The 26,299-nt window shown below is 44.3% G+C and overlaps 1 gene segment (V, D, J or C); it reads right to left on the bottom strand.

The window, feature by feature from the left end:
• Positions 1-14,808: 14,808 nt before the first annotated feature.
• Positions 14,809-20,588, bottom strand: LOC129338237 (T-cell receptor alpha chain V region RL-5-like; the record flags this gene model as incomplete). The annotated part of the segment is given in 3 exon segments: positions 14,809-14,818; positions 17,469-17,778; positions 20,524-20,588. Coding segments are annotated over 3 exon segments (366 nt in total), but the record flags the coding sequence as incomplete, so codon positions are not given.
• Positions 20,589-26,299: the final 5,711 nt, after the last annotated feature.

Genomic DNA, 26,299 nt, shown 5'->3' with positions numbered 1-26,299 from the left:
CCACAAACCAGTGGCCTACGAGATGACACCCTCTCCCCGAGCGCCACCCTCTGTCCCCGATCGTGGAGAAAGGAGACCAGCCACTGCAGTGCTGTCCCCTGAATCCCCACATCGGCAAGGCGGTGGGTCAGAAGCTCATGATCGACCGTATCAAACGCTGCTGACAGATCCAGCAAAATCAGCAGTGCTGATCCGCCCTGATCCAGATGTCTGCGGAGATCGTCTGTGAGGGCGACCAACAATGTCTCGACCCCATGTCCCGGGCGGAAACCAGACTGGAAGGGGTCTAGGGCTGAGGTCTCCTTCAGGAAATTCTGCAGTTGCTTCTCTGCCGCCCGCTCAATCACCTTCCCCAAAAACGGAAGGTTGGAAACTGGTCGGTAATTGAGCAGGTCAGCAGGATCTAATGATGATTTCTTCAGAAGAGGCCGTACCACAGCTTCCTTCAGCGCCTTGGGAAAAACCCCAGAGCTCAAGGACAGGTTTATAATCGCCTCCAAGGAATTCCGAAGCCCGTCAACACTGGCTTTCACCAGCCATGACGGGCACGGGTCCAAGGGGCACGTGGTAGGCCGTACCACCTGCAGAATCCTGTCCACCTCTTCCCCGAAAAGAGGGCTGAAATGATCTAATATGGGTCCCGAAGACGGCCAAGGGGCCTCTAGTTCATTTACTGTATCAACTGTGGCTGGTAAGTCGCCACATTATATGTTATATGTAACAAATGCATTAAAATGAATGACAGTGGATGGAATCTGTGGTTCAAGATGACTGGTCATCTTTCAGTAATGTGCTTTCCTGTTTCCAGTAATGAACAGTGTGTAAAATGTGGGTGGTGATCTTGCATGGCAACCTGGCGCAGAGATGGTGCAAGCCAGTTACGTGTGTATGCCTCAGAATATCTAAACAGCAGTGCCCGCAATTGTAAGAACATATAGCTAACCTTGAGCACAGGAAGTGTCTGTCTCCAGGGAGAATTGTTGGTCTCCAGTTGGTGGCATTGGTAGTGTTGCTGTTTCCATTGTTTTCCACAGATTGTTTCCGGAATTGGTCTCCTTGCAATAAAAGAATTTGTAGGGGGATTAGCAAGCAAGGAAAACAGCTATATGAGAGGCCAGTAACAATTTATTTCAGTCATCCTTATGATGTCTGTATTATCATCCCCATAACACAGGTGAATGGATAGCCCAGTTGAGCCTGATTTCGTCAGATCTCAGAAGCTAAGCAGGGTTGGCCATGGTTAGTAATTGGATGGGAGACCTCCAGTGAAGTCCAGGGTTGCAGAGCCAGGCAATGGCAAACCACCTCTCTTAGTCTCTTGCATTGAAAACTCCACCCGGGGGGGGGGTCACCATAAATTATCTGTGACTTGACAGCACTCTCCACCACCATCACCAATACAGGTACAGGATTCAGACCTGAGATTAGTGATTAGTGAATAATCTAATAATCGGTTCCATCTGTAATCTCACACTTGCCACCAAGCAGGTCAAGGAGCCACATGCAGTTCTCATTTTATCCTCACAAGAATTCGGTGAGGTAGATTAGTCTGAGAGACATCAACTTCCTCAAGGTCAACCCAGCAAACCTCAGGGCCAAGTAGCAACTTAAACTCAGGTCTCGACAATGGCAGCCCAACAGCGTACCACAGCAACTGGGCTAAAATTAACTAATGATCAGAATTTGAACTGGGGGCTTCCTGGGCTGCAGAAGTCGACCTTAGCTCTTGTGCCACATCAGCTGTTGAGCACCATGCTACAGTTTGCCTGTTGCCTTCCATCAGCTCTGCCTTCTCCACTTCCCTGTGCCTTCTCCCCTGTGAGTGAGGTTAATGCACAGCAAGAGTCCCTCCCTTTCACACTGTGCATCACTCAGAGCACAGAAGTACACGGCAGCATCTGCCAGCATGACATGGTGCAGGACGAGCGTGGAGGACTTCTTGTCCTTAGGAAAATGTAAAGTGCTCTTTGGATCAGCACTTCCTTGAGTGTTTCCAGGGAAAGCGCCAGCAATATATTGAAGTCCCTGTCCAGAGAACTGTCGATACCAGAGGATCTTTTCAGTGGTGACCGAAGAGAGACTACAACTAAGATTGTATGAAGTTCCCTCCAAGGCGATAGCTGATCCTGGCTGCTCGATCTTCTGAGCTCTTCCCAGAACACCTACAGCAGTTAGAAAAAGAAAAAGAGCGAGGTAAACTTCTCAAATCCTCCTGATGAACTATAGGATCTGTAAGGGGTAGACAATATTCTTTCTCTGTAGATGTAAGAAGAGCATCAACGTAGCTTTGCTCGCCCAAAAATATGGAACCAGTCTCCAGGTTTCCACCATGGGCAATTTCAAGTGATTCTGGAAATAAATGAACTAAATGAAGATAAAGACCCACTGAATAAACTTGAATAAAATCCTGAGTAGACCTGTTGAGGATTGCTCCCTTAGAATACAAATGTAAAACTGATATGGTGTTTAAAATATGATAATTTTAAAATTGTCGTATCTTGCATCAACACTTGCTCACAAACTTCACGTGAGAATCTCAAAGTTCTTTTTTAAATCTCCTGAGCAGAAATGTGTACTGTATTTCATCAGAAGGAACATAAAGAATAGCAGCCTGAATAGGCCAGACTTGTTTGAGCTTGTCAGAGCTTGGTAGCTAAGCAGGGTCAGCTCTGGTTAGTAGTTGGATGGGAGACCACCAAGGAAGTCTAGGGCTGCTACCCAGAGGCAAGCAATGGCAAACTACCTCTGTTCATCTCTTGCCTTGAAGACTCCATCAGGGGTTGCCAGAAGTCAGCTGCAACTTGACAGTCCTTAATTAATTAAGCAGAAAGATTAAACATCCTAAGTAGGGGACTTAAGCACGGAAATATCTGTGTAGCTAAAAAGACAAGAGGGAGACGAATCAACTGTGACTTACTTAAGATCGCCATGGTTACTGCAGCCAAAATCCAATGGCGAAACATCCTTCTGGTTTAGGCAGCAGGAGCTGAGTCCAGTGGCACTTTAGAGATCAACAAGATTTTTAGGGTGTAAGCTTTTGAGGGTCAAAGCTCTCTTCTTCAGATACTGCCCGATTTAGGCAGGGACAGGTAGCTGGTTTTGTTGCTGTACCTGTAAGAGCTGAATTCTAGTCCAATTCTGGACGTTGTGCTTCTAGTTACACTGTAAAGTATACAGCTGAATTCTTCCACTTTGTACCCAATGGGGAAAAAAAGAGTGATGATAAACCACAGGATGTGGTTAGCAGCTTGATCTCCGTGCATACTTTAGAAAAATCACACTCCAACATTTGGCCAAACGTGAGTCAAATTTACGCAACATCTCCACCTTGTGATTGAAAGTTTCACAACAGCATCAAATGTAAGGAGTAAGTCACAGAATGAAAAGATGCCAGCCCAATTTCTAGAATTTCAACCTCCCAAAGAACAATTTTCTTTAGACAGCTCTCTCTTCCCGAGGAAGGGCGCTCTGACTCTCAAAAACTTATACCCTGAAAATTCCGTTGGTCTCTAAGGTGCCACTGGACTCAAATCCTGCTCTCCCTTCCTGTAACTCAGTTTGGATACTTTCCTCAAAATCTCAATGAAGATCATTTCAGGTGGATGGCTGTGTTGGTCCATAGCAGAAGATCAAGATTAAGGTCCAGAAGCACCTTAGAGATCAATCAGATTTTCGGGGTGTAAATTTTGAGAGTCAAAGCGCCTTTTGAAGGGTGCCTTGACTTCTGAAAGTTCACCCCCTGAAAATCTAGTTGGTCTCTAAGGTGCTATTGGACCCGAATCTTGCTCAAAATCTCCAGTTACCGATTTACATGAAATTCATGCAAGGACAAAATTGCAAGTCTACACAAGTGAATGCATGCAGTCTTGCGATCTGATCTCATGGAAATGACATGTTATCACTAATTTTAAAGGGACTAGGAGGAGGAAAGAGAAGGCGATTCAATGTACAAACTGGGATTTCACTTAACAATCTGTTCATCTGTGTGGAGGGGCATGTTGGTGTCCGTGAAATGAATCTGGAGCAAAGAATGGACCTACAGCTCAGAGGACTTAAGCCACTCTCCCCTGCCAATATCTGTTCAGGTCCCCTAGCTTTTCCCACCACTGTGCTTTTCACAGCACAGAAGTAGACAGTGGCATCTTCCATCTCCACATTGCTGATGGAGGGCTTTGTAGATAGGCCGGCCTTTTTCATGTCCATCATGTACCGTGCATCTTTCTTAGTAGAATAACCATGGGTTACTACCTGTGGGGATGCGCCATGGCTCTGTTTGTACCAGAAAACACCTTGAAACCCATAAATGTTGTAGTTGCAGGGTATCTGAGCTGTTGTTCCCAGTGAGATGTGGACTTCGGGAGGCTGATCAACCTTCCCATGGATTCCATGACCTGGAACGAATCAGACTCTTCTCTTTAGTTTTTTTTTTGCAGTCTTTCATCTTGTTTACCTTGCATTCCCTGCCAATGCCCCTTTTTCTTCAGCCATCTCTTTCTCTCTTACAAATCAATACACGCACACCCCTTGACAAAAGATTCATTCCTCTTGCCCATCTATCCATTATTCCTGGCTTCGTTCTATCCCCCCTCTCTATTTCCTCTTCTTATTAATCCTGGACTTTAATTATCACATTGGTTTATTAACAAAATTAATTTTAAATAATCATTAAGAATAAGTTGTCAATAGATTGCTAATAGGAGCAGCAGTTCTACCTTAAGTATTCTATCGCAGAACTGGTTCTTCTAAGTGTTCTGTCTTAAAACTAACACTATACACAAGAAGGACTTTTATCCTTCTACTGGTGGTGACAGCACAAGTGGCCACAACTGAAATAGCAGCAGAAGCAGCGGTAGTAATAACAATTAACAACAACAACAACTGTGCTTATATATTGCTCTTCTATAATGATAATAACATTCAATTTATATACCGCCCTTCAGGACAACTTAACGTCCACTCAGAGCAGTTTACAAAGTATGTTATTATCCACAACAATCACCCTGTGGGGTGGATGGGGCTGAGAGAGATCTGAGAAGCGTGACTGACCCAAGGTCACCGAGCTGGCTTCAAGCAAAGGAGGAGGGAATCAAACCCCATTCTCCAGATTAGAGTCACGCCGCTCTTAACCACTACACCAAAGTGGTTCTCTAGGCAGATTATTGCTCCACTGATAGCAGTAAACGAAGTCAGTGTATTACTATAATTGGTGTTCTACAGCTATAATTGGAGTTCTACAGCTATTACAAATAGCTGGCTATTACAAATAGCCAGTATGGTGTAGTGGTTGGACAAGGGCTTGGGTTTAAAGGCCTGCTTATCCATTTAAAGAAATTCATTGGGTGATGTTGGGCCAGTCCTGTTCTCGCAGCCTAAGCTATTGCACAGGTTTATTGTGGGGACAGAATAGCAGAGGAGAGGACCAAGCATGCCTCTCCAAGCTCCTTGGATGAAAAGGAGACTGACTGACGGATAGACCAATTGTTTAAGATGGAGCTAGACTGCTGGGGGCATAAGAAAAGGGTCGCATATGGGAGTGCAACTGTCTAGCTTTTCTTTTTCATGTGCAACCTCTGAGACTTTGGAAGGAGTGCCCCACTTACATAGGAAAAGTAGCCCAAAGAGATGCGTCCATGCTGTTGGCCAGATAGCTGAGACCATCCTGAAGGCTCCAAATGGTTGGTACTTCTTCTAGCAGATGATTCCTAAAGAGACACAAAAGTTGCTCCTTCCCAGGCTTAGTGGATTGTTCACTAGTGTTTGTTGCTTGTCACTCTCATGTGCAAGTCAGCAGCAGAATCTCTGTGGTTAGCTTCAGTCCGTCAGAGAAGCCTCATCCGGTGAAAGATGTTCTTCAGCTGAGATGGGAAGGCTCTATGGTGCCCTCTAGGGCTAAAGTCTGTCCTGGCAATTGACATTGATGCCACATAGATCCAAACTCATGTGAGTCAGGAAACATATCTCTATTAGGTCAAGAATACAGAATCGTTGAGCCCCGTCTTTCTTTCTCCAAACATGGGTTTCTCGCTTCCTACTGACTTCTCAGTATGGCCCAGCATACCTGCCTCCCTCCCTATGTCCCTCCACGGCAGCTTCACTCATCTGAACAGAGTCTCTTGCAGGTGCCAGCCTGCACATGGGCAAAATCAACAGCAGCCCGTACATGGGCTTTTTCTGTGGTGGACCCTACCCTGTGGGACAACCAGCATGAGGAGGTCAGGAGAGCACCCACTCTCCTGGCTTTTTGCAAATGATGCAAAACTGAATTATTCAAAAAGGCTTTTTACTCAGATAGGAGGGAAATATTGGAGGGAGGGGATCTTAGATGCTTCGCTAATGAGTTAAGGACCATAGACTTCTCCACTATGTTGTCTTGCGTATTACTTGTTGCTTTGAATATGTACTCCTATATACTACCTGTGCTTCATGTTATCTAATGTCAGTCCTAGAATCGATTCTGTTCTGTTTCGGCCATTCTTCAACTTTGTATTGGATCCTTGCTAATGTGATATCTTTGTAAAATCCTATGACATTGTTGATGGAAATGTCCTTGATATTATATGGAAATGTCCTGATACTGATTGTACTAATTTCACACTATGTAATCCACCTTGAGTCTCAGTGAGAAAAGTGAACTATAAATGACATAAATAAAGAAATAAAATTCTCTTGCAAAAAACAGAGAAATGGTGAACCAAACACACTGTGCTGGGAGGGCAGTATTTTAAAAAGTAATAATTTCTTAATACCAGTACCTTAAGCAAACATTATTTGCCAATAAGGTTGCATGTTAATCCTTTCTGTCAAACATTAGAGCAGATTTCAGTAGAGATATGCTGAACTCGATATCTCTCAGACTTTCAGTATTTGCAGAACTCTCAGTTTAAAGACAGCAAGAGACACGAAGGGAGGCAATAGGAAAAAACAAGTGTGTGTGTGAGGGAGGACATTCTTCTATTCAGATTGGCAAAGAGCAATATTAATAACTTATTCCCAATTCCATGCATGTTTGCTCCCACTGGAATCCCACAGAATTCAAGGGTTAGCTTATCATGCTCATGTAAACGTGTACAGAAGTACAGCTGGAGGGAACGCTCTGCTGTGCATTTCCCCCTTTCCTGTATGTTTTTGCTTTGTGTCTCACCTGGCCAACCTCACTGTGTCAGTCACAGCACAGACATAGACAGCAGAGAAGCTCAGCTGGCTGGTGGGATTCTTCAGGTCGAAATCTTGTCCAACATGGATGGCATCAAAACCTTGACGAATCGCTTCGTCACTTTTGGTCACATTACTCAGGAAAAACTTGGGAGGTTGGCTAGGACGCTGAACATACCAGAATGGATTGAATGGAGATAATGAGGATTCGTTATTTCTACATTTGAGAAATATTGTGTCGCCTTGGGCTATAGTCACAATGCCTTGCGGTTGGTTCACTGACAGTCCAATGGTCTGTTCTGTGGAGAAGAAAATGGCAGAAGAGATTATGTTAGATGGGCAGGTGGGCAATGGGATTGTCTGTGCCGTGGCACCTACCTTCTTGGGAATAACTTCAATTAAGAAAGGAATAATTGTTCATCCACCTATTTTCTTCATCATCCTCTTGCAAAACCTGTGCTAATTTAGTTTTGCAGGTCTTTCTTCAGTTTGGCTCGGATACCAGCTAGTCATTTCCATGGATCCAATGACTTCTGCTAGTTAAGCACCATTTCTCTACCTCTCCCCTCCTGCAGCAGTTCAGTATGCCCCCCCCCCAGTCATGTTGGGAGGCACAGGGAAAAATCATCAAGATACGGCGGAGATTCAATTAAACATTACTCACTCAAGACTGCCATGATTAATATGGACAAAGCCCATAGGAGAGACATCTTCCTCCTTGTCCAAGCCAGGACAAACCTAAGAGGAAATAATTGAAGTTGTTTGGTTCAGCTTCTGGGATTTGTGCTGCTCAATCCGCTATATGAGAAAAGGTATTGAAATGCAACCTCTTATTTGCTAAAGATCTTGCACTTCCAAGAAGAAGGGTGGTAGACCAAGGGATGTGGTTAGCAGCCCTGTGTGTTTTAGAATTATCACGGTTTGATATTTAACTTTAGCTAGGGCAAAGTAGGAGTAGAATGTGCTCAATATCTTCACCTCGTGGTCAAAAACCACATAGCAACAAGAGGTCCATTGAATTAGAAGAAGCTACAAAGGTTTTATATCAACATGTAATATTTTACTACTTCCCATTATCACAGCTGGTTTTTTTCTCATAATCTAGAAATATAGGGAATCTATTGTAGCTCCACACAAATGAATGGAGACTTGCTATCTGAGCTTCTTATAAAAAAATAAGCATATTTTTACTACTTAGTGTAGAAAAAAGGAAAATTCTAAATGAGGACATCATTTAATGATCCTATTTTATAATGTAAACAAAGCATCCTGGGTTGTGGTATGAAGGTAATGTGATAACAGCTGTATTCCTTAATCTAAACCCATCTGGATTTGGTCATTGCCTGAATGACTTTTTCAAAAATTCCACATCTACTACCTTGAATGGCAAAAAGATGGGACATAAATCTAATACACAGGCACTAAGCATTCGTTGATAGTGTCATACATTATGACATACTGACTGTGTAACGTGCATCAAAGATGTCCCTGAAGACACCCAGAGAAGAGGACTGAAGCCACTCCCCCACCAGTTTCTGTGCAGGTCCCCTTGCCTTTCCCACCACTGTGTCTCGCACAGCACAGTAGTAGACAGCAGCATCTTCCATCTCCACTTCACTGATGGAGAGGTTTGTAGACGTCCTGGGCTTATCAATCTCCATCGTCAGCCGTTCATCTTTCACAGTCTCAGAATAACCAGAGATGATCGAGTGAGGGGCTGTACCATCGCTGTGCTTGTACCAAAAAAGCTGCTGGTAGCTAGTTAGGCCATGGTTGCACCACATCTCAGCTGTGCCTCCCAAGAAGACGGAGATTTGGGGAAGCTGAAAAATATCCCCACTAGTTATGGTGCCTGGAATAGATCAAAACCACCATCAGTTTTCATTCTCTGTTCCTGACAATTTCTCCCCCTAAACACCCTCCTTCACTCCATTTGTGTCTCATAAATTCCAGAAAAGACGTTCACGGCCTCCTTAAAATAAACTGCACACCTCTTGTCCAATAATCAATAATTTGGCCTATCCATCTTCTCAGCTTCCTTCCTCTCTCCCACTTTTCCTTCTCCATTTATTAATTTCTAATTGCTGCACTGACTCTGTTAGAAAAAATTTACAGTCATTAGTGATTAATAAAATCGAATAGCTAGAATTATAGGAGTTATTTAGACTCAAAGAGATACAACAGGTTCACGAGTAAGATTTCTTTTATACGAGTATCCCAAACGCTCTTCCTATTACTTGTAGGGATGCTACTAGCACTATTGTAGAATTACTGGTCCTCATAACAGTAGATGTGCTAATTACAAAACTACTACTGTTACTACAGCATTTTGTGGTGTGATTACTTGAGCAGTAGGTAGAGGTAACTCCTGACAATGGGAACAGGGAGCTCATAAATGGGAGTGAATCCGCCAGCTATTCTTTCCCGATTAACAGCTGAGATTTTCTAGTGACTTACACAGAAAAAGTAAGCCCGTGAGATGCGTCCTTGTTGCTAGCCAGATTCTTGGGAACATTCTGACGGACCCCGGAAGACCCAGCTGCGGCGAATTCCTCCTGACCGATAGCTCTGAAATGCAGAAGAGAAAGAAAGGTTGCTCTTTCCCAAGCGTAACAAATCTTCCTCTGGTGTGTGCTGCTCTGTCTCCCCATCAAGTCAGAAATGGAATCTTGGTGGTTTTCTTCACCTGCTCAGAAAAAACTGCTCAGTGGTCTGATACGGGATAGCTCTATAGTGCCCTCTAATGTAAAAGACTGGTATGACTATGAAGATCTTCCTTCCTTCCTTTCTCTATTCCTCCATCCCTTCTTCCTGCATTTGTTGGGATGTAACTGTATTTTTTCCCCAGGGAGTAGGATGGAGGTTATTTTGACTAGGAAAACAGCTCAGAGGGGTGGGGGGTAGATTGCACAGTCTTCTCGTCCATTCCCTGTTGCCACACCAAACAAATTAGCAAAAATTTGTGACCACATCAAACATTTTAAAGAAAAACAGATTACTTTCAAATTATACAGATTTGGTGTAATGTGGCATTAGCGTATTGCACTGGGATCTGAGCGACTGGGATTTAAAAAAAAAAACTAAGTCGGTGATAGTTCCCTCAAAAGTTTATAGTAATATCTGTGCATGTGCAGACATCACCAAACAGGTGGTATTTGGGGTTGCTATGGCAACTCCAAGGTGCAGTAATGGCAAGAAAGAGAAGGAGATGGAGGTGGACAGTAGGTGTAAGAGAGATACGGCTGAGGGAGACCAATCCCAAGCCAGCACCACAGGAAGAAGATGGGCTTTCCCCTCTACTGTGGGTTCCTGTAAACTCCCCTCTGGTTTCAGCATGTATGTGGTGAGGGAAAGTGCCCTCAAGTCATGTGACTTATGGTGACTCCTGGTGGGGTTTTCAAGGCATGAGACTATGGTTTGCCATTGCCTGCCCCTGCAACCCTGGTCTTCCTTGGAGGTCTCCCATCCAATGACTAACCAAGGCTGACCCTGCTTAGCTTCTGAGACCTGACAAGATCAGGCTCACCCGGGCTATCCAGTTCAGGGTAGCCCTGTTGGTAGCCACAAGCATAGGGTTGCCAACTCCAGTCTGAGAAATTCCTGGAGATTGGCAGCGATATCTGTGGAGGGAGGAAGTTGGGGAGGGATTTCGCCGAGGATCTATAGTATACCTTCAAAGGTGACCCTTTCTCCAGAGGGAGCTGATTTCCATAGTCTGGAGATGAGTGGTAATTCTGGAAGAACTCAGGTCCCAGCTGGAGGTTCTCACTGAATTAAAGGGCACGGCAGAAAAATAGGAACAGGAAAGATCAAAGATCTTCCACGGAGAGAAAGAATTTACAATAAATGAGTAACAGCTAAAGTGCACAGTGCCAATAAATTATTCAATAGTTCATTCAATGATTCTCAAGATGCAAAGTGCGATCTCATTAATAAAGATAGCCATAAATAGATTATAAATAAGCATACAATGTAATAACCTATAAGTATTGCATAGTTTTAACACACGTACAGAGTTCACATCCAAAGCAATTCATTACAAAGTATCCAAATACAATTAATTACAAAATGTCCATATATAGTATATGCTGTAAGTCATACTTTCCAAAGTAACAAAAGCCCCACTTTCACTGTGCTTGTGAACGTCCGACTGGAAGCGCTTTCAATATTTGCAGGTGGCTCCAGATAACCAGGTAAGTCTATACAAATAAGCAGGGTTCATTTCGTAGAAAAAGAGCTGGAGGAACTCATTAGCATAACTCATTAGCACAACTCATTAGCATATGCCATGCCCCTTGACATCACCAGAAGTGTATCATTAGTATAACTGATTTGCATATGTCACACCCCCTGACATCACCTATCCTGGCTGTTTTGGACCCAATCCTGGCCATTCAGGGCCAAAATTGGGCCCAAATGGCAAAAAAGGGGCTGAAAATGGCCAAAAAGGGGGCCAAAATGGTCAGGATCAGGCCACTGATGAGTGGAAGAGTAATCCACCACCCGTCAGAGGCCTGATCCAGACTGTTTTGGCCCCAATCCTGGCCAAAACAGGCCCAAAATGGCCGAGAGTCAGGTGGCCGGGGCCACCTGTTATATGCGTTCCTGCATGTTCCCCTCGAAATGAGCCCTGCAGATAAGTACCTCCATGTCTCAGTGTTTGTGCAGTCTCTTATCTTTCAGATGGAACCCTTCCATGGAGTAAAGACCAGGGGGTACATCCCGAAAGGAGCCTCCTGGAAGCAGCGGGAGGTTGGCAACCTTATGTGACAAGAAGCAGTCTCAAATTGTGTAGTGCCTGGTATGCTTGTGTTGGATCAACATGTGTTTGATATGGGGCCCTGGCAATCCCAGCTCAGTGAACTAAGAGCGGGACCACAAGTGACGCCTGACACAGGTTGGACACTTGCCAGCTTCCCTCAAGTTTTGATGGGAAATGTAGGCAGCTTGGCGGAATGTTGGACAAGTGACAGTTGAAAAGTCCATTGGACAGCAGTCAGAGAGCGAAGCTGCGAGACCAGGATGCCTACATTTCCCATCAAAACTTGAGGGAAGCTGACAAGTCCCAGTGCTATTGACCTCTTTGGTTCAGGAGCACCTCAAGGCTGAGGTTATGGCTGTGGCCCTCCCCCTTCCTGTATCACCGTGCATTAGCTGCACACAAGTAGATGCCTGAGTCGCGAAGCTGGGAGTCAGAGAGATGCAGGCGGCTTTGCTTCCCATTTTCCCTACGTTCTGCTAGGAATCGTCCTTCAGTAATATTCTCCTTGGAAGTTATATACAGCAGAAGGAATGGAGCTGCCCCAGGCCGCTGGAGGTACCAGAAGAAATTTTCATAGCCTTGATAGTTGCACGTGATGGTGAACAGATGCCCCTCCCAGATGTTCTGTGATAAGGGTGCCTGAATCACTCGGGATTCCAAGTTCCAAACTGCGGGGAAACAAGATGTAAGTTCGGGTTTGTTTTCCAATGAGAAGCTCAGTTTCTACAGTGCCCATTTGTTCTGGAAGTGAACGCATCATAGGATCTGGGAACGGAACAGAAATAAAGTTTCTCTACACCGATTGTATCGGTGGGAGATGAATTAAAATTGAAGGATGAAAATATAAGCCAACACACATCAATGAAGCTGTCATCATTTTAAAAAATGTGTTCCCTCCTTCGCACCCATCCTATTTGCAGTTGACAGCTTCTCCTAAGTGGCCTTTTAAATGGCTGTGAACATCCAGCAATTTTCAAAAACAAGATATTCATCTTGTTTGAATGGAGGGTATCAGTTTTGTCTTTCCCCACAACATGCATCCCTCTGTCTATCTGTTCCCATGATCATAATTCCTTTCTTTCATATATAGAGCTATTCTTTCTTGTATCTGATGAAGGGAGCTTTGCCGCTCAAAAGCTTATACCCTGGAAATCTTGTTGGTCTTTAAGGTGCTGCTGGACTCAATTTTTTCTGTTATTCTTTTCATTACTCTTTCTGTTCACTAATCCTTCTGGCATATGTCTTCACATTCATCCGTCCAGATTATGCAGTGAAATCGAATCTGGGCACCTAGTTTTGTTGCCAATAATCCCATTTGTTGATTTTTTTTTCTTTTCTCAGACAAAATGATTCCATTCAAGACACCCAGATTTTTCCCCCAAAAAAACCTTACAGTAGAAATGAAGAGTGAAGAGGAGGAGCATCGACTCCATGGTTTGAAGAGGTGCTTCTCCTTCTGCGAGTCACCACCAAAGATGAGAAGCTGAGCTGTTAAGTTGAAAGGGGCTGATTTCCTGAGGCTCCGGGGCATCACGTGATCACAGGCAGGAACAAGATTGTTCTGACATGAAATAGATCTGAGATATGGGTGGGTCTTCAGAGGGTGAGGAGAACAACAACAACCAGTGGAAATAAATTTGGAATTTCGTCATCCTCTGGGCATGGAGCAGGGGTCACTGGGGCAGTCAGGGCGGGGGCCGTATTTGTGAATTTCCTGCATTGTGCGGGGCGTTGGACCAGGTGACCCTAGAGGTCCCTTCCAACCTTATGATTCTATGATTCTGTGATTTAGAATACGAGTTTAGATTTCAGCTGAACATTGTGTATGGTGCATGAATTGGTCTGGCGATGGGGTTACATCAACTACCCTATGCTCTGTACTACTGAGTCTAATCCACGTTACATCCATGTGATGATGATGATGATGATGATAACATTCAATTTACAACCCTTCCGGACAACTTTACACCCACTCAGTGGTTTACAAAGTATATTACTATTACCCCCACAACAACAGTCACCCTGTGAGGTGGGCGGGGCTGAGAGAGCTCTGAGAGAGCTGGGACTGACCCAAGGTCACCCAACTGGCTTCAAGTAAAGGAGTGGGGAATCAAACCCAGTTCTCCATATTAGAGTCCCACTGCTCTTAACCACTACACCTGACCAGTTCTCACTCTTCATACACTCTTCATAATACTCTTCATGCCATGGAATCCACCTCCCCAACTGCATGGTAGTGGTGGAAAGTGCTATGAAGTCACGGCTGACTTATGGTGAGCCATGCTGAGGTTTTCAGAGGGAGGAGACTAACAGAGGTGGTTTGCCATTGCCTGCCTCTGTGTATCGAGCATGGTTTTCCATGGAGGTCTCCCATCTAATTATTTAGCAAGGCCGACCCTGCTTAGCTTCTGAGATCTGATGAGATTGGGCAAGCCTGGACCATCCAGGTCAGGGCCCAGTTGTCTTACTCGAGGGACTTCTGCTCAGTGCTGGGTTGAAGCCCAGCTGTGTTTCTTTGGATCTTACCAAGGTGGGACCTGGAGATCTCCCAGAATTAGACCTGGTCTTCAGACTAAAAAAATCAGTTCCCCTGGAGGGAATGACAGTTCTGAAGGGCAGACTTTATATTATCACATATTTGTCAAGCTCCCTCTCTCCTTCTCAAACTCTGCCCTCTCCAGGCACCACCTCCAAATCTCCAAGAAGTTCCCATGCCGGAGTTGGCAACTGTAATTGTTCGCTGATCTTAATATTTGCCCTGTATGAACTCATGGAAAGAAATATGCCTCTGGTTGTTGTGGGTTTTCCAGGCTGTATTGCCCTGGTCTTGGCATTGTAGTTCCTGACGTTTCGCCAGCAGCTGTGGCTGGCATCTTCAGAGGTGTAGCACCAAAAGACAGAGATCTTTTGACAGAGAGATCTCTGTCTTTTGGTGCTACACCTCTGAAGATGCCAGCCACAGCTGCTGGCGAAACGTCAGGAACTACAATGCCAAGACCACGGCAAAACAGCCCGGAAAACCCACAACAACCATCATTCTCCGGCCGTGAAAGCCTTCGACAATACAAATATGCCTCTGTGGATGAGAAACCACCAATCACTGTCATACAGTATTGTGTAAGCCCTGCTGATGAACTTGAAATGTTAATTTATAAATGCCGGAATCGGGCCCGGTGGAAACGTTACCTGATCTAAGGAACAGAATGAAAGTTCCGAAGGGACAGCGGTTTTAAAAATGAGCCAACTTCCATGCAATAACTGAGGTTCTAATGTGATGTGATATCAAGCTGTTTTTCCCTCATTCCTTATATGTGCAAATAGCTCAGGTAAGGTAAACACCATCTGTGTGGCCTGCCTCATCCGTTTCTTGCCCATTATGGGGGTAGTACATTTCCTGGAGTCAGGGTTGCATGGGGAAGGAAAACAAACGGGAAACATCTGGGGTGCCCTCTGGTGGCTAAAAATATAAACACAAGAAAGCGCTAAAGTCAAATTTAGGGAGGTTTCCAGACCTCCATTCCTAGTAAAGGTCATTGATAGGGGATCGTCAGCACAATCCTAAACAGAGTCAAAGAGCTTCGGAAGAAGAAGAAGAAGAAGAAGAAGAAGAAGAAGAAGAAGAAGAAGAAGAAGAAGAAGGTCAGTTTTATACCTGCCCTTTACTACTCAAAGGAGTCTTGGAGCAGCTTACTATCAATAATAAGAGCAGGAGTAGTAGTCATCGTCGTAGTAGTAGTAGTAACAACAACATTCAATTTATATACTGCCCTTCAGGACTACTTAATGCCCACTCAGACCAGTTTACAATGTGTGTTATTATCCTCAGGACAATCACCTTGTGAGGTGGGTGGGGCTGAGAGAGCTCTGAGAGAGCTGTGACTGACCTAAGGTCACCCAGCTGGCTTTAAGCGGAGGAGTGGGGAATTAAACCCGGCTCGCCAGATTAGAGTCCCATGCTCTTAACCACTACACCAAACTGGTGTAACTGCTCAGGACTGCAGTGCAAGGCAACTTCCCTACCCATACTAGTCTTGACTGGCTCAAAGGTAATCAGTCCCATCCAGGTAAGCTTGGAGCTGCTGGATAGCCACCTCTCGATTCAGCTCTATGCCCAGAAAGAGGGTATTACCACTCCTAGTGGTAGCAGGGGGGGGGGAATTGAAACGTCAGTGTTGCATGCACTGTGATGTCACTTCTGGGGGAAACCATAGAGAATATTAAAGAGTTTCTGGCGATTCTTACTGCTTCTCACACTCATGTCCAGATTTTTCTGGACAGAATAACATTCGATTTATATACCTCCCTTCAGGAAACTTAATGACAGACTCAGAGTAGTTTACAAACTGTGTTATTATCCTCCTGACAATCACCCTGTGTGGTCAGTGGGGCTGAGAGAGCTCTGAGAGAGCTGTGACTGACCCAAGGTCACCCTGCTGGCTTCAAGCAAAGGAGTGGGGAATCGAACCCTGTTCTCCAGATTAGAGTCCTGCCACTCTTAACCACTACACCAAACTGGCTCTCATGACATCACGGCACACACAACACAGTTCCCCCATGTTCTGACCCTCCAAGCTCCTATCAGTTGCCAGTCACAACTGGTGACCTTATCTATGCATGACAAACATGAGTGATTTGATGAGCAAAATGCTTTATAAACTCATCACAGTGAACATTCCAGGTGAAGCTGCCCCTTTACTTCCCAGAAATGCTCTGCTGGATGGCTTTGTATTGGTACAACGGTGGGGAAGAAGGGCGCTTTGCCACCATCCCCACCACAGAGGAGACACAACCTGCATTCAGTTTCTTTCCTCCATGTGCTCTAGTTACCCCCCTACTCATTTTATTCACTCCCCAGTAAACCCAAGAGACTCACAGTTAGGAATACATGAGTAAAGTTCTGAAGAAAGCTAATGAGAAGACCTCTCTGGTTTTAAACAAACCCAGTTCAAATTCCGATTTATATGGACTTCAGGGGAATGGGAACTGACAAGCACAGCGAGGTCATTTACATTCTCAGGGATGGACTGAGTGTGATTACATGTATGGTTAATAATTCGAATTTCTTCAGGTGGGGGGCTGTATTGTAGGGAGGTGGTCTCAAAGAGATGCTTTGCTAAAGAGACAGCAGCCGTAGACTTCACTACTGTGTGCTACTAGGTACTAACTGTTGCTCTAAGTCTGACCCTACTGGGTACTTCTATGTTGTTTAGTATGTCAATCTTAGAATTGCTTATGTTCCATTTCAGTATTTCTTCAACTCTTTGCTAATTTGCATTTATATTCCTTATGGCCTTGTTTATAGATATTAACTGTTCTAGTCTCACACTACGTAATCTGCCTCGAGTTTCAGCGAGAAAGGCAGACTATAAATGACGTAAACAAAAATAAATAATGACAATAATAAAAGTATTTACTGTACTTTGCCGGCAAAGCAAAGTTCCTTCAGCACACTGGCTAACTGAGCCTTGTTCTCCACTGTCTAGTAATGTATTTCAGAAGCAAGGCTTCTGTGCTCTGCCACTGGGTGGGTTTTTGTCCCTCTCTTCCTGCCAGCCTCCTCACTGTGTCACTCATGACGCAGAAGTAGACAGCCGAGTCTCTCAGCTCCACAGAGTCCTTTGTCAGATTGAAGGTCTCCTTCTTATCATGGACAGCTTCGAACCCCTTGCTGAGCTTCTTTGCCTCCTCATTCTGACCATCAAAGCTGGTCAGCAAGAGCTGAGGGGCTTCATTACGGCGTTGTTCGTACCAGAAAAGGTACGGGGAGTAAGAGGTTTTGTATCGGCATGGCAGCAAAACGGGTTGTCCCTCCTGGACGACAACAGGAGCGTCGCTTTGGAAGACAGATTCTCCCTGGGTGGTTCCTGCAAAATTTAAACTTTGAATTGGGATTAAAACTTTCAATGATTAACCAGTTTTTGAGTAATGAAGTAGGGAGAGATCCTGGAGGCCACCTAGTCCAACCTCTTACTCAAAACAGGAATGCTACACCTTCCTCTTCACTCAACGCCTCCAGTGATGGAGAGTCCACCAACTCCTGATGCCATTTTGTTCACTATTAACCACCCTTTATCCTTAAGAAGATTAACTGAATATTTCATCAAAATCTGTTCTAATTATTGAAGGCATGTACAAGGCTATGGTTCGAAAGAAACTACTTCCATTTTTCCCCCTTTGGCAAGCTACTTGAATTCAGATGGGTTGCTCTAATAGGAATTGAAGTACAAATTCATAAATTCAGGTTCCATAGCACCTTAAATCCCAACTAGATTTCTAGGGTATGAGCTTTCGAGAGTCAGAGCTCCCTTCGTGACCTTTCTTTTCAGCAATGAGTGTCAGCGTTTGGTTGCTTAAAAAATCTTCATTATTTCCAAAAGGTTGCTGTGCTCAGTTCTGGACAGTATGAAAACTGATTTAACCTAAGTGAGTTGCTCTATAAAAAAATAAAGTGACAACACAAAAGGAATATTTAGCTATTTGAAAGCCAGGCTCAGTTCTGAAGGGCTTCAAATATCTAAACAACCCCAGGCTATTCCTTCCAGATTTTGCCCAGATATGATTGTGAAAATGATGGAGTTAGCAGAGATGGCTAAACTTACAGCCCTGATCAGAGATAAAACATTGTCTACCTTTACCGTTAACCAGAAACCCCTTACTGACTTTCTGCGTGAGATGAGAAAAAATGAACTGATGGTTTGTGGTTTTGATTTCTAAGAAGATAAATTTGGGAAAAAATAAATAGAAGGGGGGCAGTATTGAAAAGCTAAATTCTGGAGATATCAAAACTAAAAGCATAACGTTTGTTAAAATATGATAGGAGAAAAATGGGAAATGAAATATGTATTATTTTTCTTTGTCATTTTCAATCTTTGTTCTTCTTTTTCTCTCTTAGTATTCTTTTTTCTGTATTTTCTTCTTCTATTTCTCTGCCCCTTTTATGGGGCTTGTAATCTTATTAATAAAATAGGAAGTTGGAAAAAAACACAGATTTTTGCCAAGATATACAAAGCATAAAAGCATTTCTTTCTTGTGCTTGTCTGACAGCGTTCTGTCTCATGTGGATTTTCTCTAGCCTTTCTCTATCCTGCAAAAATGTATATTGCAGTTCCTGGTGGTTTTCATGCAGCTCTGCCAGGGTTTCCCCCCACTGTGTCACTCATGGCACAGAAGTATATGGCTGAGTCGTTCATTTCGCTGGATCCTTTTTGCAGATTGAAGGATTTTCCATTCCTGACATGCTGCGCAAAGAAGCTGCCTCTATTCTCTTTTCCAGTGTATTCGGTCAACAAAAGCTGGAGGCTCTCACTGCTGGAGTGCTGAACGTACCAGAACAGAACTGCAGATCCAGAAGTGACATAAGTACAGTTGATAAACAAAGGTTCTCCTTCCTTTATGAGTAGATGGCTTTGAGGCTGTCTTACTGAATCTCCATTAATCCCTTACGGGGAGAAAAGACATCATACTGTTATACATTTTCCCCCACAGGCACCAAAAATTGAGGAGAAAAAAACCAACTGAGAGCAGAACCACAAGGGACAAAAGGCACAGATTGGACACTTGTCAGCTTCCCTCAAGTTTTGATGGGAAATGTAGGCATCCTGGTCTTGCAGCTTGGCTCTCCGACCGCTGTCCAATGGACTTTTCAACTGTCACTTGTCCAACATTCCGCCAAGCTGCCTACATTTCCCATCAAAACTTGAGGGAAGCAGACAAGTGTCCAACCTGTGCCTTTTGTTACTTGTGGTTCTGCTCACAGTGGTACAAACATTTCTGCATATAAAGTTCCCCAGAGTGAGAGAGGAAAGAAAGTATAGAAAGACACATCCAATGTGCTCAACTATGTTTCCCGCCATTTTATCCTTCTGCAAAATAGGAACAACTGGATAGAGTGGAAGCTGGATTGTCCCCGGTCCCTGAGAAAGAAAGATGACGGGCCTTAGAATGTGTGAATGATAGATGGAAATGGCATCTGGGACACATTGTTTGGCTCACTGATGCTTCTCATTGTTGGTTGTGTGATTTAAAAAAAGAGGTTGCAGAGTTAATATTAGTGCATTAGAAATAAGTAGATTCCTTCATTAAGACTAAAGACTCCCCTTTCTATGGTGGGAACTTTTACTCCAGGCCTAAGTGGTCCTATGCTAACTAGCTATCTGACTAAACAAACAGAACAACAATTTAACTCTTTCATGACCAAACATAGGACAATTGCTAAAATCCCCTACACTCTTGCATATCATCTGTTTACATTTCAGATCACATCTATAGTACTTTGTTTTGAATTATTAGGTAAATTCATTGACTATGCTCAAACAGAACATTCTTAAGGGATTTCTGGGATTTCAAGGACAGAGAAAATCCAAATGAGATGTATTCCTAAAGACATCCAGTCTCCATGACCACAGAAGGAAGGACCGTAAAAGAGAGAAATGCCAACCTATGACAATGGCTCTTTATCCCAGGCTTTGAAGGAGCACAAAATTCCGAGATGCAGCAAGAAAGAGAGAGCAATGGTGAACACTGAGTGAGAAATTAATTTTGTAATAAAAAAAGGGAGCAAAAGCCCTCCTCCACAAGTGTAGAGATTTGAGAAGGAAAATGCTACTCACTTGAAGTTAAAGCCAATAACACAATTAGTGCTGCTGCAAAGATCATGATGAGGAACCTGGATGCCAACCAATACAAAAGCTTGTTGTGCTAGAAAAGGACTTCAGATTGAGTCGGATGCTTCTTAGGTCTCCACCCGCTGGTAAATAAGAACCCAAATTCTGCAGCAAAGCCAACCAGAGGTGCCTGAGAGTTGGTTTCCTCTTTCCCCCTTTCGTTTAACCTCTTGTGGTTTTGCTGTTGTCGTTTTCAATAGCGTGACTTGTGCTTCGGAAGCTTCCTTTCTGATTGAGGTCTACGCTTCTGGAAGCAAGCAAGATTTTCATGAACCACAAATACATGGAAGATAACACTCAACAGCCATCCCTGAAGTACATCATGCATCATCGACAGGGGAGCGGGTAGCATAATGGTGGTTAATAGTGGGACAAAGAAGGAGAGAGTCCTCCTTTTGTTTGTTTGTTTTAATTTACAGCACAACTTACTTTAGAGAGAGTCCTTTCACTAAAAGAGGAGAAAGGTGGCGAATGAAAATCTACAATATAAACACTGCCCTCTAGTGGGCATAGGCATGCATAAATTCCAAATTCGTGTAACACCAGAAGATTTTGTTAACACAACCACAGAATAATCTTTGGAGGCTCAGCTGTCTTTATTTATTTATTTATTTATTTATTTATTTATTTATTTATTTATTTATTTATTTATTTATTTACTTGGTTTACAACCTGCCTTTCTCCCCACTGGAGACTCCAAGCTGCTTACCTCATTCTCCTCTCTTGCAGCTTATCTTCATAACAACCCTGCGAGGTAGTTTGTGTGTGTAAAGTGCTCACAACTGACATATGGCAACCCCTGCTGGGGCTGTCAAGGTAAGTGAGAAGAAGAGGTGGTTTGCCAGTGTCTTCCTCTGCAGAATCTTCCTTGGTGATCTCCTATTCAGGTACTGACCCTGCTTAGCTTCCAAAATCTGACGAGATTGGGCTATGCCATGCTGCTTTCCCTCCCATGAGGTAGGTTAGGCTGATGGTATCTTGTGCTGGGTTTCCTTTGAAACTGGAGTCAACAAGGCTTTTCTCAAGACTATATTTTCAATACTACAGTTATATCACGGATAATCTTACTATATAATTGAGTAAGCGTATTTCAGACAACTCACTTTATACCCTGGTGCACCACCAGAGGGCGCTGCCATGGAGGGAAGCCTAGGCAAGGCACCATGTCCCTCCAGAAAAAGTGCCATGGTGGGAAGCCCAGGATGGGAGTAGGATGGGAGCAGGTGGCAATGCCCGCCTCCCACCTTCACCCAGCAGGTATTAGGAGTGGATCAGGTAGCAATGCCCACCACCCAACTTAACCCAGCTGATATTAGGAGTGGAGCAGGTGACAATGCCCCCCCCCCGCGCCTTAACTCAGCTGGTATTGAGTGGAGCGGGTGGCAATGCACTCCCCTGCTTTAACCCAGCTGGCATTAGTGGCAGAGCAGGCGGCAATGACCACCCCGCCACCATCACCCATTTGAGATCAGGAGTGGAGCAGGTGGCAATGCCCACCTCACGCTTTCACCTGGCTGGGATCAGCACAGAGCAGGAGGTAATGCCCTTCTTCCCTTCACCCAGCCAGGATAAGGAGCAGAGCAGGTGGCAATGCCTGCACCCCCTTCACCCAGCTGGGATCATGAGCAGAGCAGGCAGTAAAGCCCACCACCCACCTTCACCTGTCAGGATCAGGCCCAGAGCAGGAGGCAATGCCTGTCTCTTCCTTCATCCAGCGGGGAGCCGGTGGCAATGCCCCCCCTTACCCGGCATGTATCAGGCATGGAGCAGGCAGCAAAGCCCACCACCTCTTCACATGGCCAAGATCAGGCAGATCAGGCATGGAGCAGATGACAATGCCCACCCCCCTCCTTCACCAACTGGAGGAGGAGGGAATGCCTGCCCGCCTGCCCTCCCCTTTCTAGAGCCTGATGTATTTTTTCCCACAATGGGCTTTGTTGCTAGTAATAACAACAACAACAACAACATTTGATTTACATACGGCCCTTCAGGACAACTTAATGACCACTCAGAGCAGTTTACAAAGTGTATTATTATTATCCTCATGACAATCACGCTGTGAGGTGGGTGGGGCTGTGAGAGCTCTGAGAGAGCTGTGACTGACCTAGCTGGCTTCAAGCGGAGGAGTGGGGAATCAAACCTGGCTCTTCAGATTAGACTCCTATCACTCTTAACCACTACACCAAACTGACTCTCTGCATGTACAGAGTCAATGATGCCCTAATTCTAGTTCCTCTGAAGGTTTGATAGATGTGTTTCCTTAATGTTGGATAACTGCAGCCATCTCTTGAGAGGGGTATGTACCCTTCCTATACTAATGATCTTTTAAAAAAGACCTTTTCTCTCCTCCTTTATTCCCTTTCTTCTTTCTTAAAGATAAACAAGAAAGGGAGGAAATAGGTCTCTATGAATTTTTGCACCTCTCAAATAATTTATGGTCAAATCAATATTCGACACATAATGAAACTATGGAACACAGATTTCATCCAAAGTTTTATTTAAAAATCTCCAAACCTCTGATCTTCTTTATTTGTTTTGTTTAAGATTACATTTTTAAGAAGCTGCTTTAGACTAAAAGATCCAGCGTAGCATAGTGGTTAGAAATTCAAAGCAGGACCTGGAAGGCCTTGGGCCAGTTGCTCGGTCTCAGCCTAACCCCCTCACAGGATTGTTGTGAAGTTAAAATTGAGTAGGAGAGAATGGTGATGTGAGCTTCTTTGGGCCCCTTTATTGAAAAGAGCTGAATAACTAATAAAATGAATAAATAAAATCACAGTGGATTATAAGAGAATTCAAGAGAATTCAAAAAGAATTTAAGAGAATCCGTGTGAATGTTCCCAGTTAGAGATACAATAGGAGTTCTAGGCAGGGCTTTTTTTCAGCAGGAACACGGTGGAACGGAGTTCCGGCACCTCTTGAAAATGGTCACATGGCTGGTGGCCCCGCCCCCTGATCTCCAGACAGAGGGGAGTTGAGATTGCCTTCCGCACCGCTGAGTGGCGCAGAGGGCAATCTAAACTCCCCTCTGTCTGGAGATCAGGGGGCAGGGCCACCAGCCATGTCACCATTTTCTCTGAGGGCAACCCACTGAGTTTCACCACCACTTTTCCCAGAAAAAAAGCTCTGGTTCTAGGGTTTAGGAAAGCAGAGATAAAATGGACGTCCTTTGTCTGGTTCATATTTAACACTGGTGATGTAAAAAATTCACAAGCAAAACACGAGATCTTCCCTCTTGTTGGAAAATAGCAGCCTGTTTGTTCTCCTCATCTTTTCAGAGAAAGAAAGGTTTATTGCCAGAGGAAACACTGGGGTGTAGCACTGTGTCACTCAGAGCACAAAAGTACACCGCAGAATCCACCAGAGTTACTTTGCGGAAGGAGAAGGTGCTCTTCTTTCGATCACTAGATATGTATAAAATCCCTGGAGGATCCGTACTGTCTGTTGTCTTGCTGTACCCCCAGACTACGCTGCGAGGAGGTTGGTTGGGGAACTGCCGGTACCAAAAGATGGTTTCGCTAGTTGCAGAGGGGTGGCTGCAAGAGAGGTTCAGTTCTCTTCCATCGTATGCAACCACCAGAGGTTCTTGGGTGATCTGAGCTTTGCACAAGACCCCTGAAAAAGCCAAAAGGAGGGCGAAAAATGAACTGTGTGAATCTATGGAGCTGAAGGATAGTTAAAGACTGACGTATTTATTATTTACTTGTAGCCACCAAGGTGGCTAACAACGAAAGGCAGAACAATTAAAGGCAATCATAAAACCATTTTGAAATGAAAAATAAAATATGTATATAAAAACACAGACTCAGCAATTAAAACACAGGGCAGGGAAGAGAGGTCATTACGGGAAGCCCTAACAAAACACAAAAGTCTTCACCCGATGGCAGAAGGGGACAGATCCATGGAAATATTCACAGATTTGGTGCCACAACCAAGAAGCCCTCCCTGGGATCACGCAGATACTGTTATATATTTAAAACTACAGACTCATTCGAAAGCTCAGTCTCCGCATCGCTTCTGTTCTTTTCCTGTCCTAAATTTCTGGGGTCTGCCGCTATCACACCGTCAGGTGGAATCCAACTGGTAAAGATTTTTGTTACTTGGGTTGCTGGCTTGCCGCTTTTTTTCTACAGACTGAGGCACCATGACGCATAGTTGCAGCTGGCAGACACACATTAATTCTACCCATAAAAAAATGAAATGTCCAGCAGGATTTGGAAGGGGGTCATTAGCAATGGCTGCCAGAGATTTAGTGGTGCCCCCAGATATCAATCACGGTGCCGATTGCCATCTGCCCGCCTCTGTGGGCCATGCTCTAACTAGCTAGTGTTATCAAAAAAAAAAATAGACCATTCAAAATGAACCTATTGAAAGTCTCCTCCAAGGTAAGGCACCAGAAATCACTTTTGCAACTGATGTGGCAATAAAAGCTTGCAGGTTTGGATTGGATCTCTGTGCAGGTTCGCTGAGACAATTCCATAAATGGAGCCCAAGCTTTCTGTGAAGTCCAGTTCCCCGGTTCCAGACACAGGGGGAAAAAACTAAACATGCCCAATGGGAGCATCCATGAGTCCAAGATTTATCCAGATGAATATGGCAGAGAATTACTGAGCATCCAATTTTAAATAGTACTGAAAAGAATTCTACCCACCTAATGAGGACAGCATCACAGTGAACCAGGCTAAGGTGATGGTCATCCTTGGGGGAGTCTGGAATTGTATCTTTATAAAATCTCAAGCTGGAATCTTTCCACCTTATGATAGATTTTTGCTGAATGTGTGTGTGAGAGAGAGGCAGCGAGTCTGGAATCTGCAGCTGAAGAGTTAACCCAATGCTCAGAGAGAGTGTAGAGGAAGAGGAACTGGAGGGCAGACATCAAACGCAACGTGTGTGACTCTGGGGTTGATAGAACTCTGAGCGCTTGAGGGCAAAAGCATGAACGGATATTTCCGAGACAGACCGGCTGTTCATAAAATAGGCTGGGGATCTTAACGCTAGAATTCAAGCTCACTCAATGAACTTCATTGGCAAAAGATTTAGCACCAACAAAGCCTTCTTCATGCTGCACTTAATTAGTTTCTGGAAATAAGGTGTGTGGGCAGCCGCCGGAAAGGCAGTGTGGTGTCACAGTTAAATTGTCAGACGAGGATCTGGGAGACCCAGGTTCGAATCCACACGCTGCCATTGGAATGTCACTGGGTGGCCTTGGGTCTGTCATGTACTCTCACTACCTCACAGGGTTGTTGTAAAGATTAAATGGAGAAGGGGAGAATGTTGTATGCCACTTTGAATCCCCATTGGGGAACAAAGTTGGGTATAAATTAAATTAAATTGATTTTTTTTGCATTCTTCTGGGCATGGAGCAAGGGTCACTGGGGGTGTGGGGGGAGGTAGTTGTGAATTTCCTGTATTGTGCAGGAGGTTGGACTAGATTATCCTGGAGGTTCCTTCTAGCCCTATGATTCTATGAGTCTATGATTCTAAATTAAATTAAATAATAAACGCTGTCAATTGCTGTTAGCCAAGTGACAGCATAATAGAGCCTCCATGATCAGGGGCAGTACACCTCAAAATATCAGTTGCTGTCCAGAAGTGTGCATTTTGGAGGTTTTTGTTTCATCCCACGTTAGTTTTCAAACGGTTCACTTGCTTTCATTTCCCTAGTTATTGCACCTGTTTGGGTGCTTTATTCATTCGTTCCCATCAGCAATATTGGCTCCTCCTC

This window comes from Eublepharis macularius, chromosome 12 (assembly GCF_028583425.1).
Source record: "Eublepharis macularius isolate TG4126 chromosome 12, MPM_Emac_v1.0, whole genome shotgun sequence".
Taxonomy (NCBI): Eukaryota; Metazoa; Chordata; class Lepidosauria; order Squamata; family Eublepharidae; genus Eublepharis; species Eublepharis macularius.
This window is presented reverse-complemented; position numbering and strand designations above follow the sequence as displayed.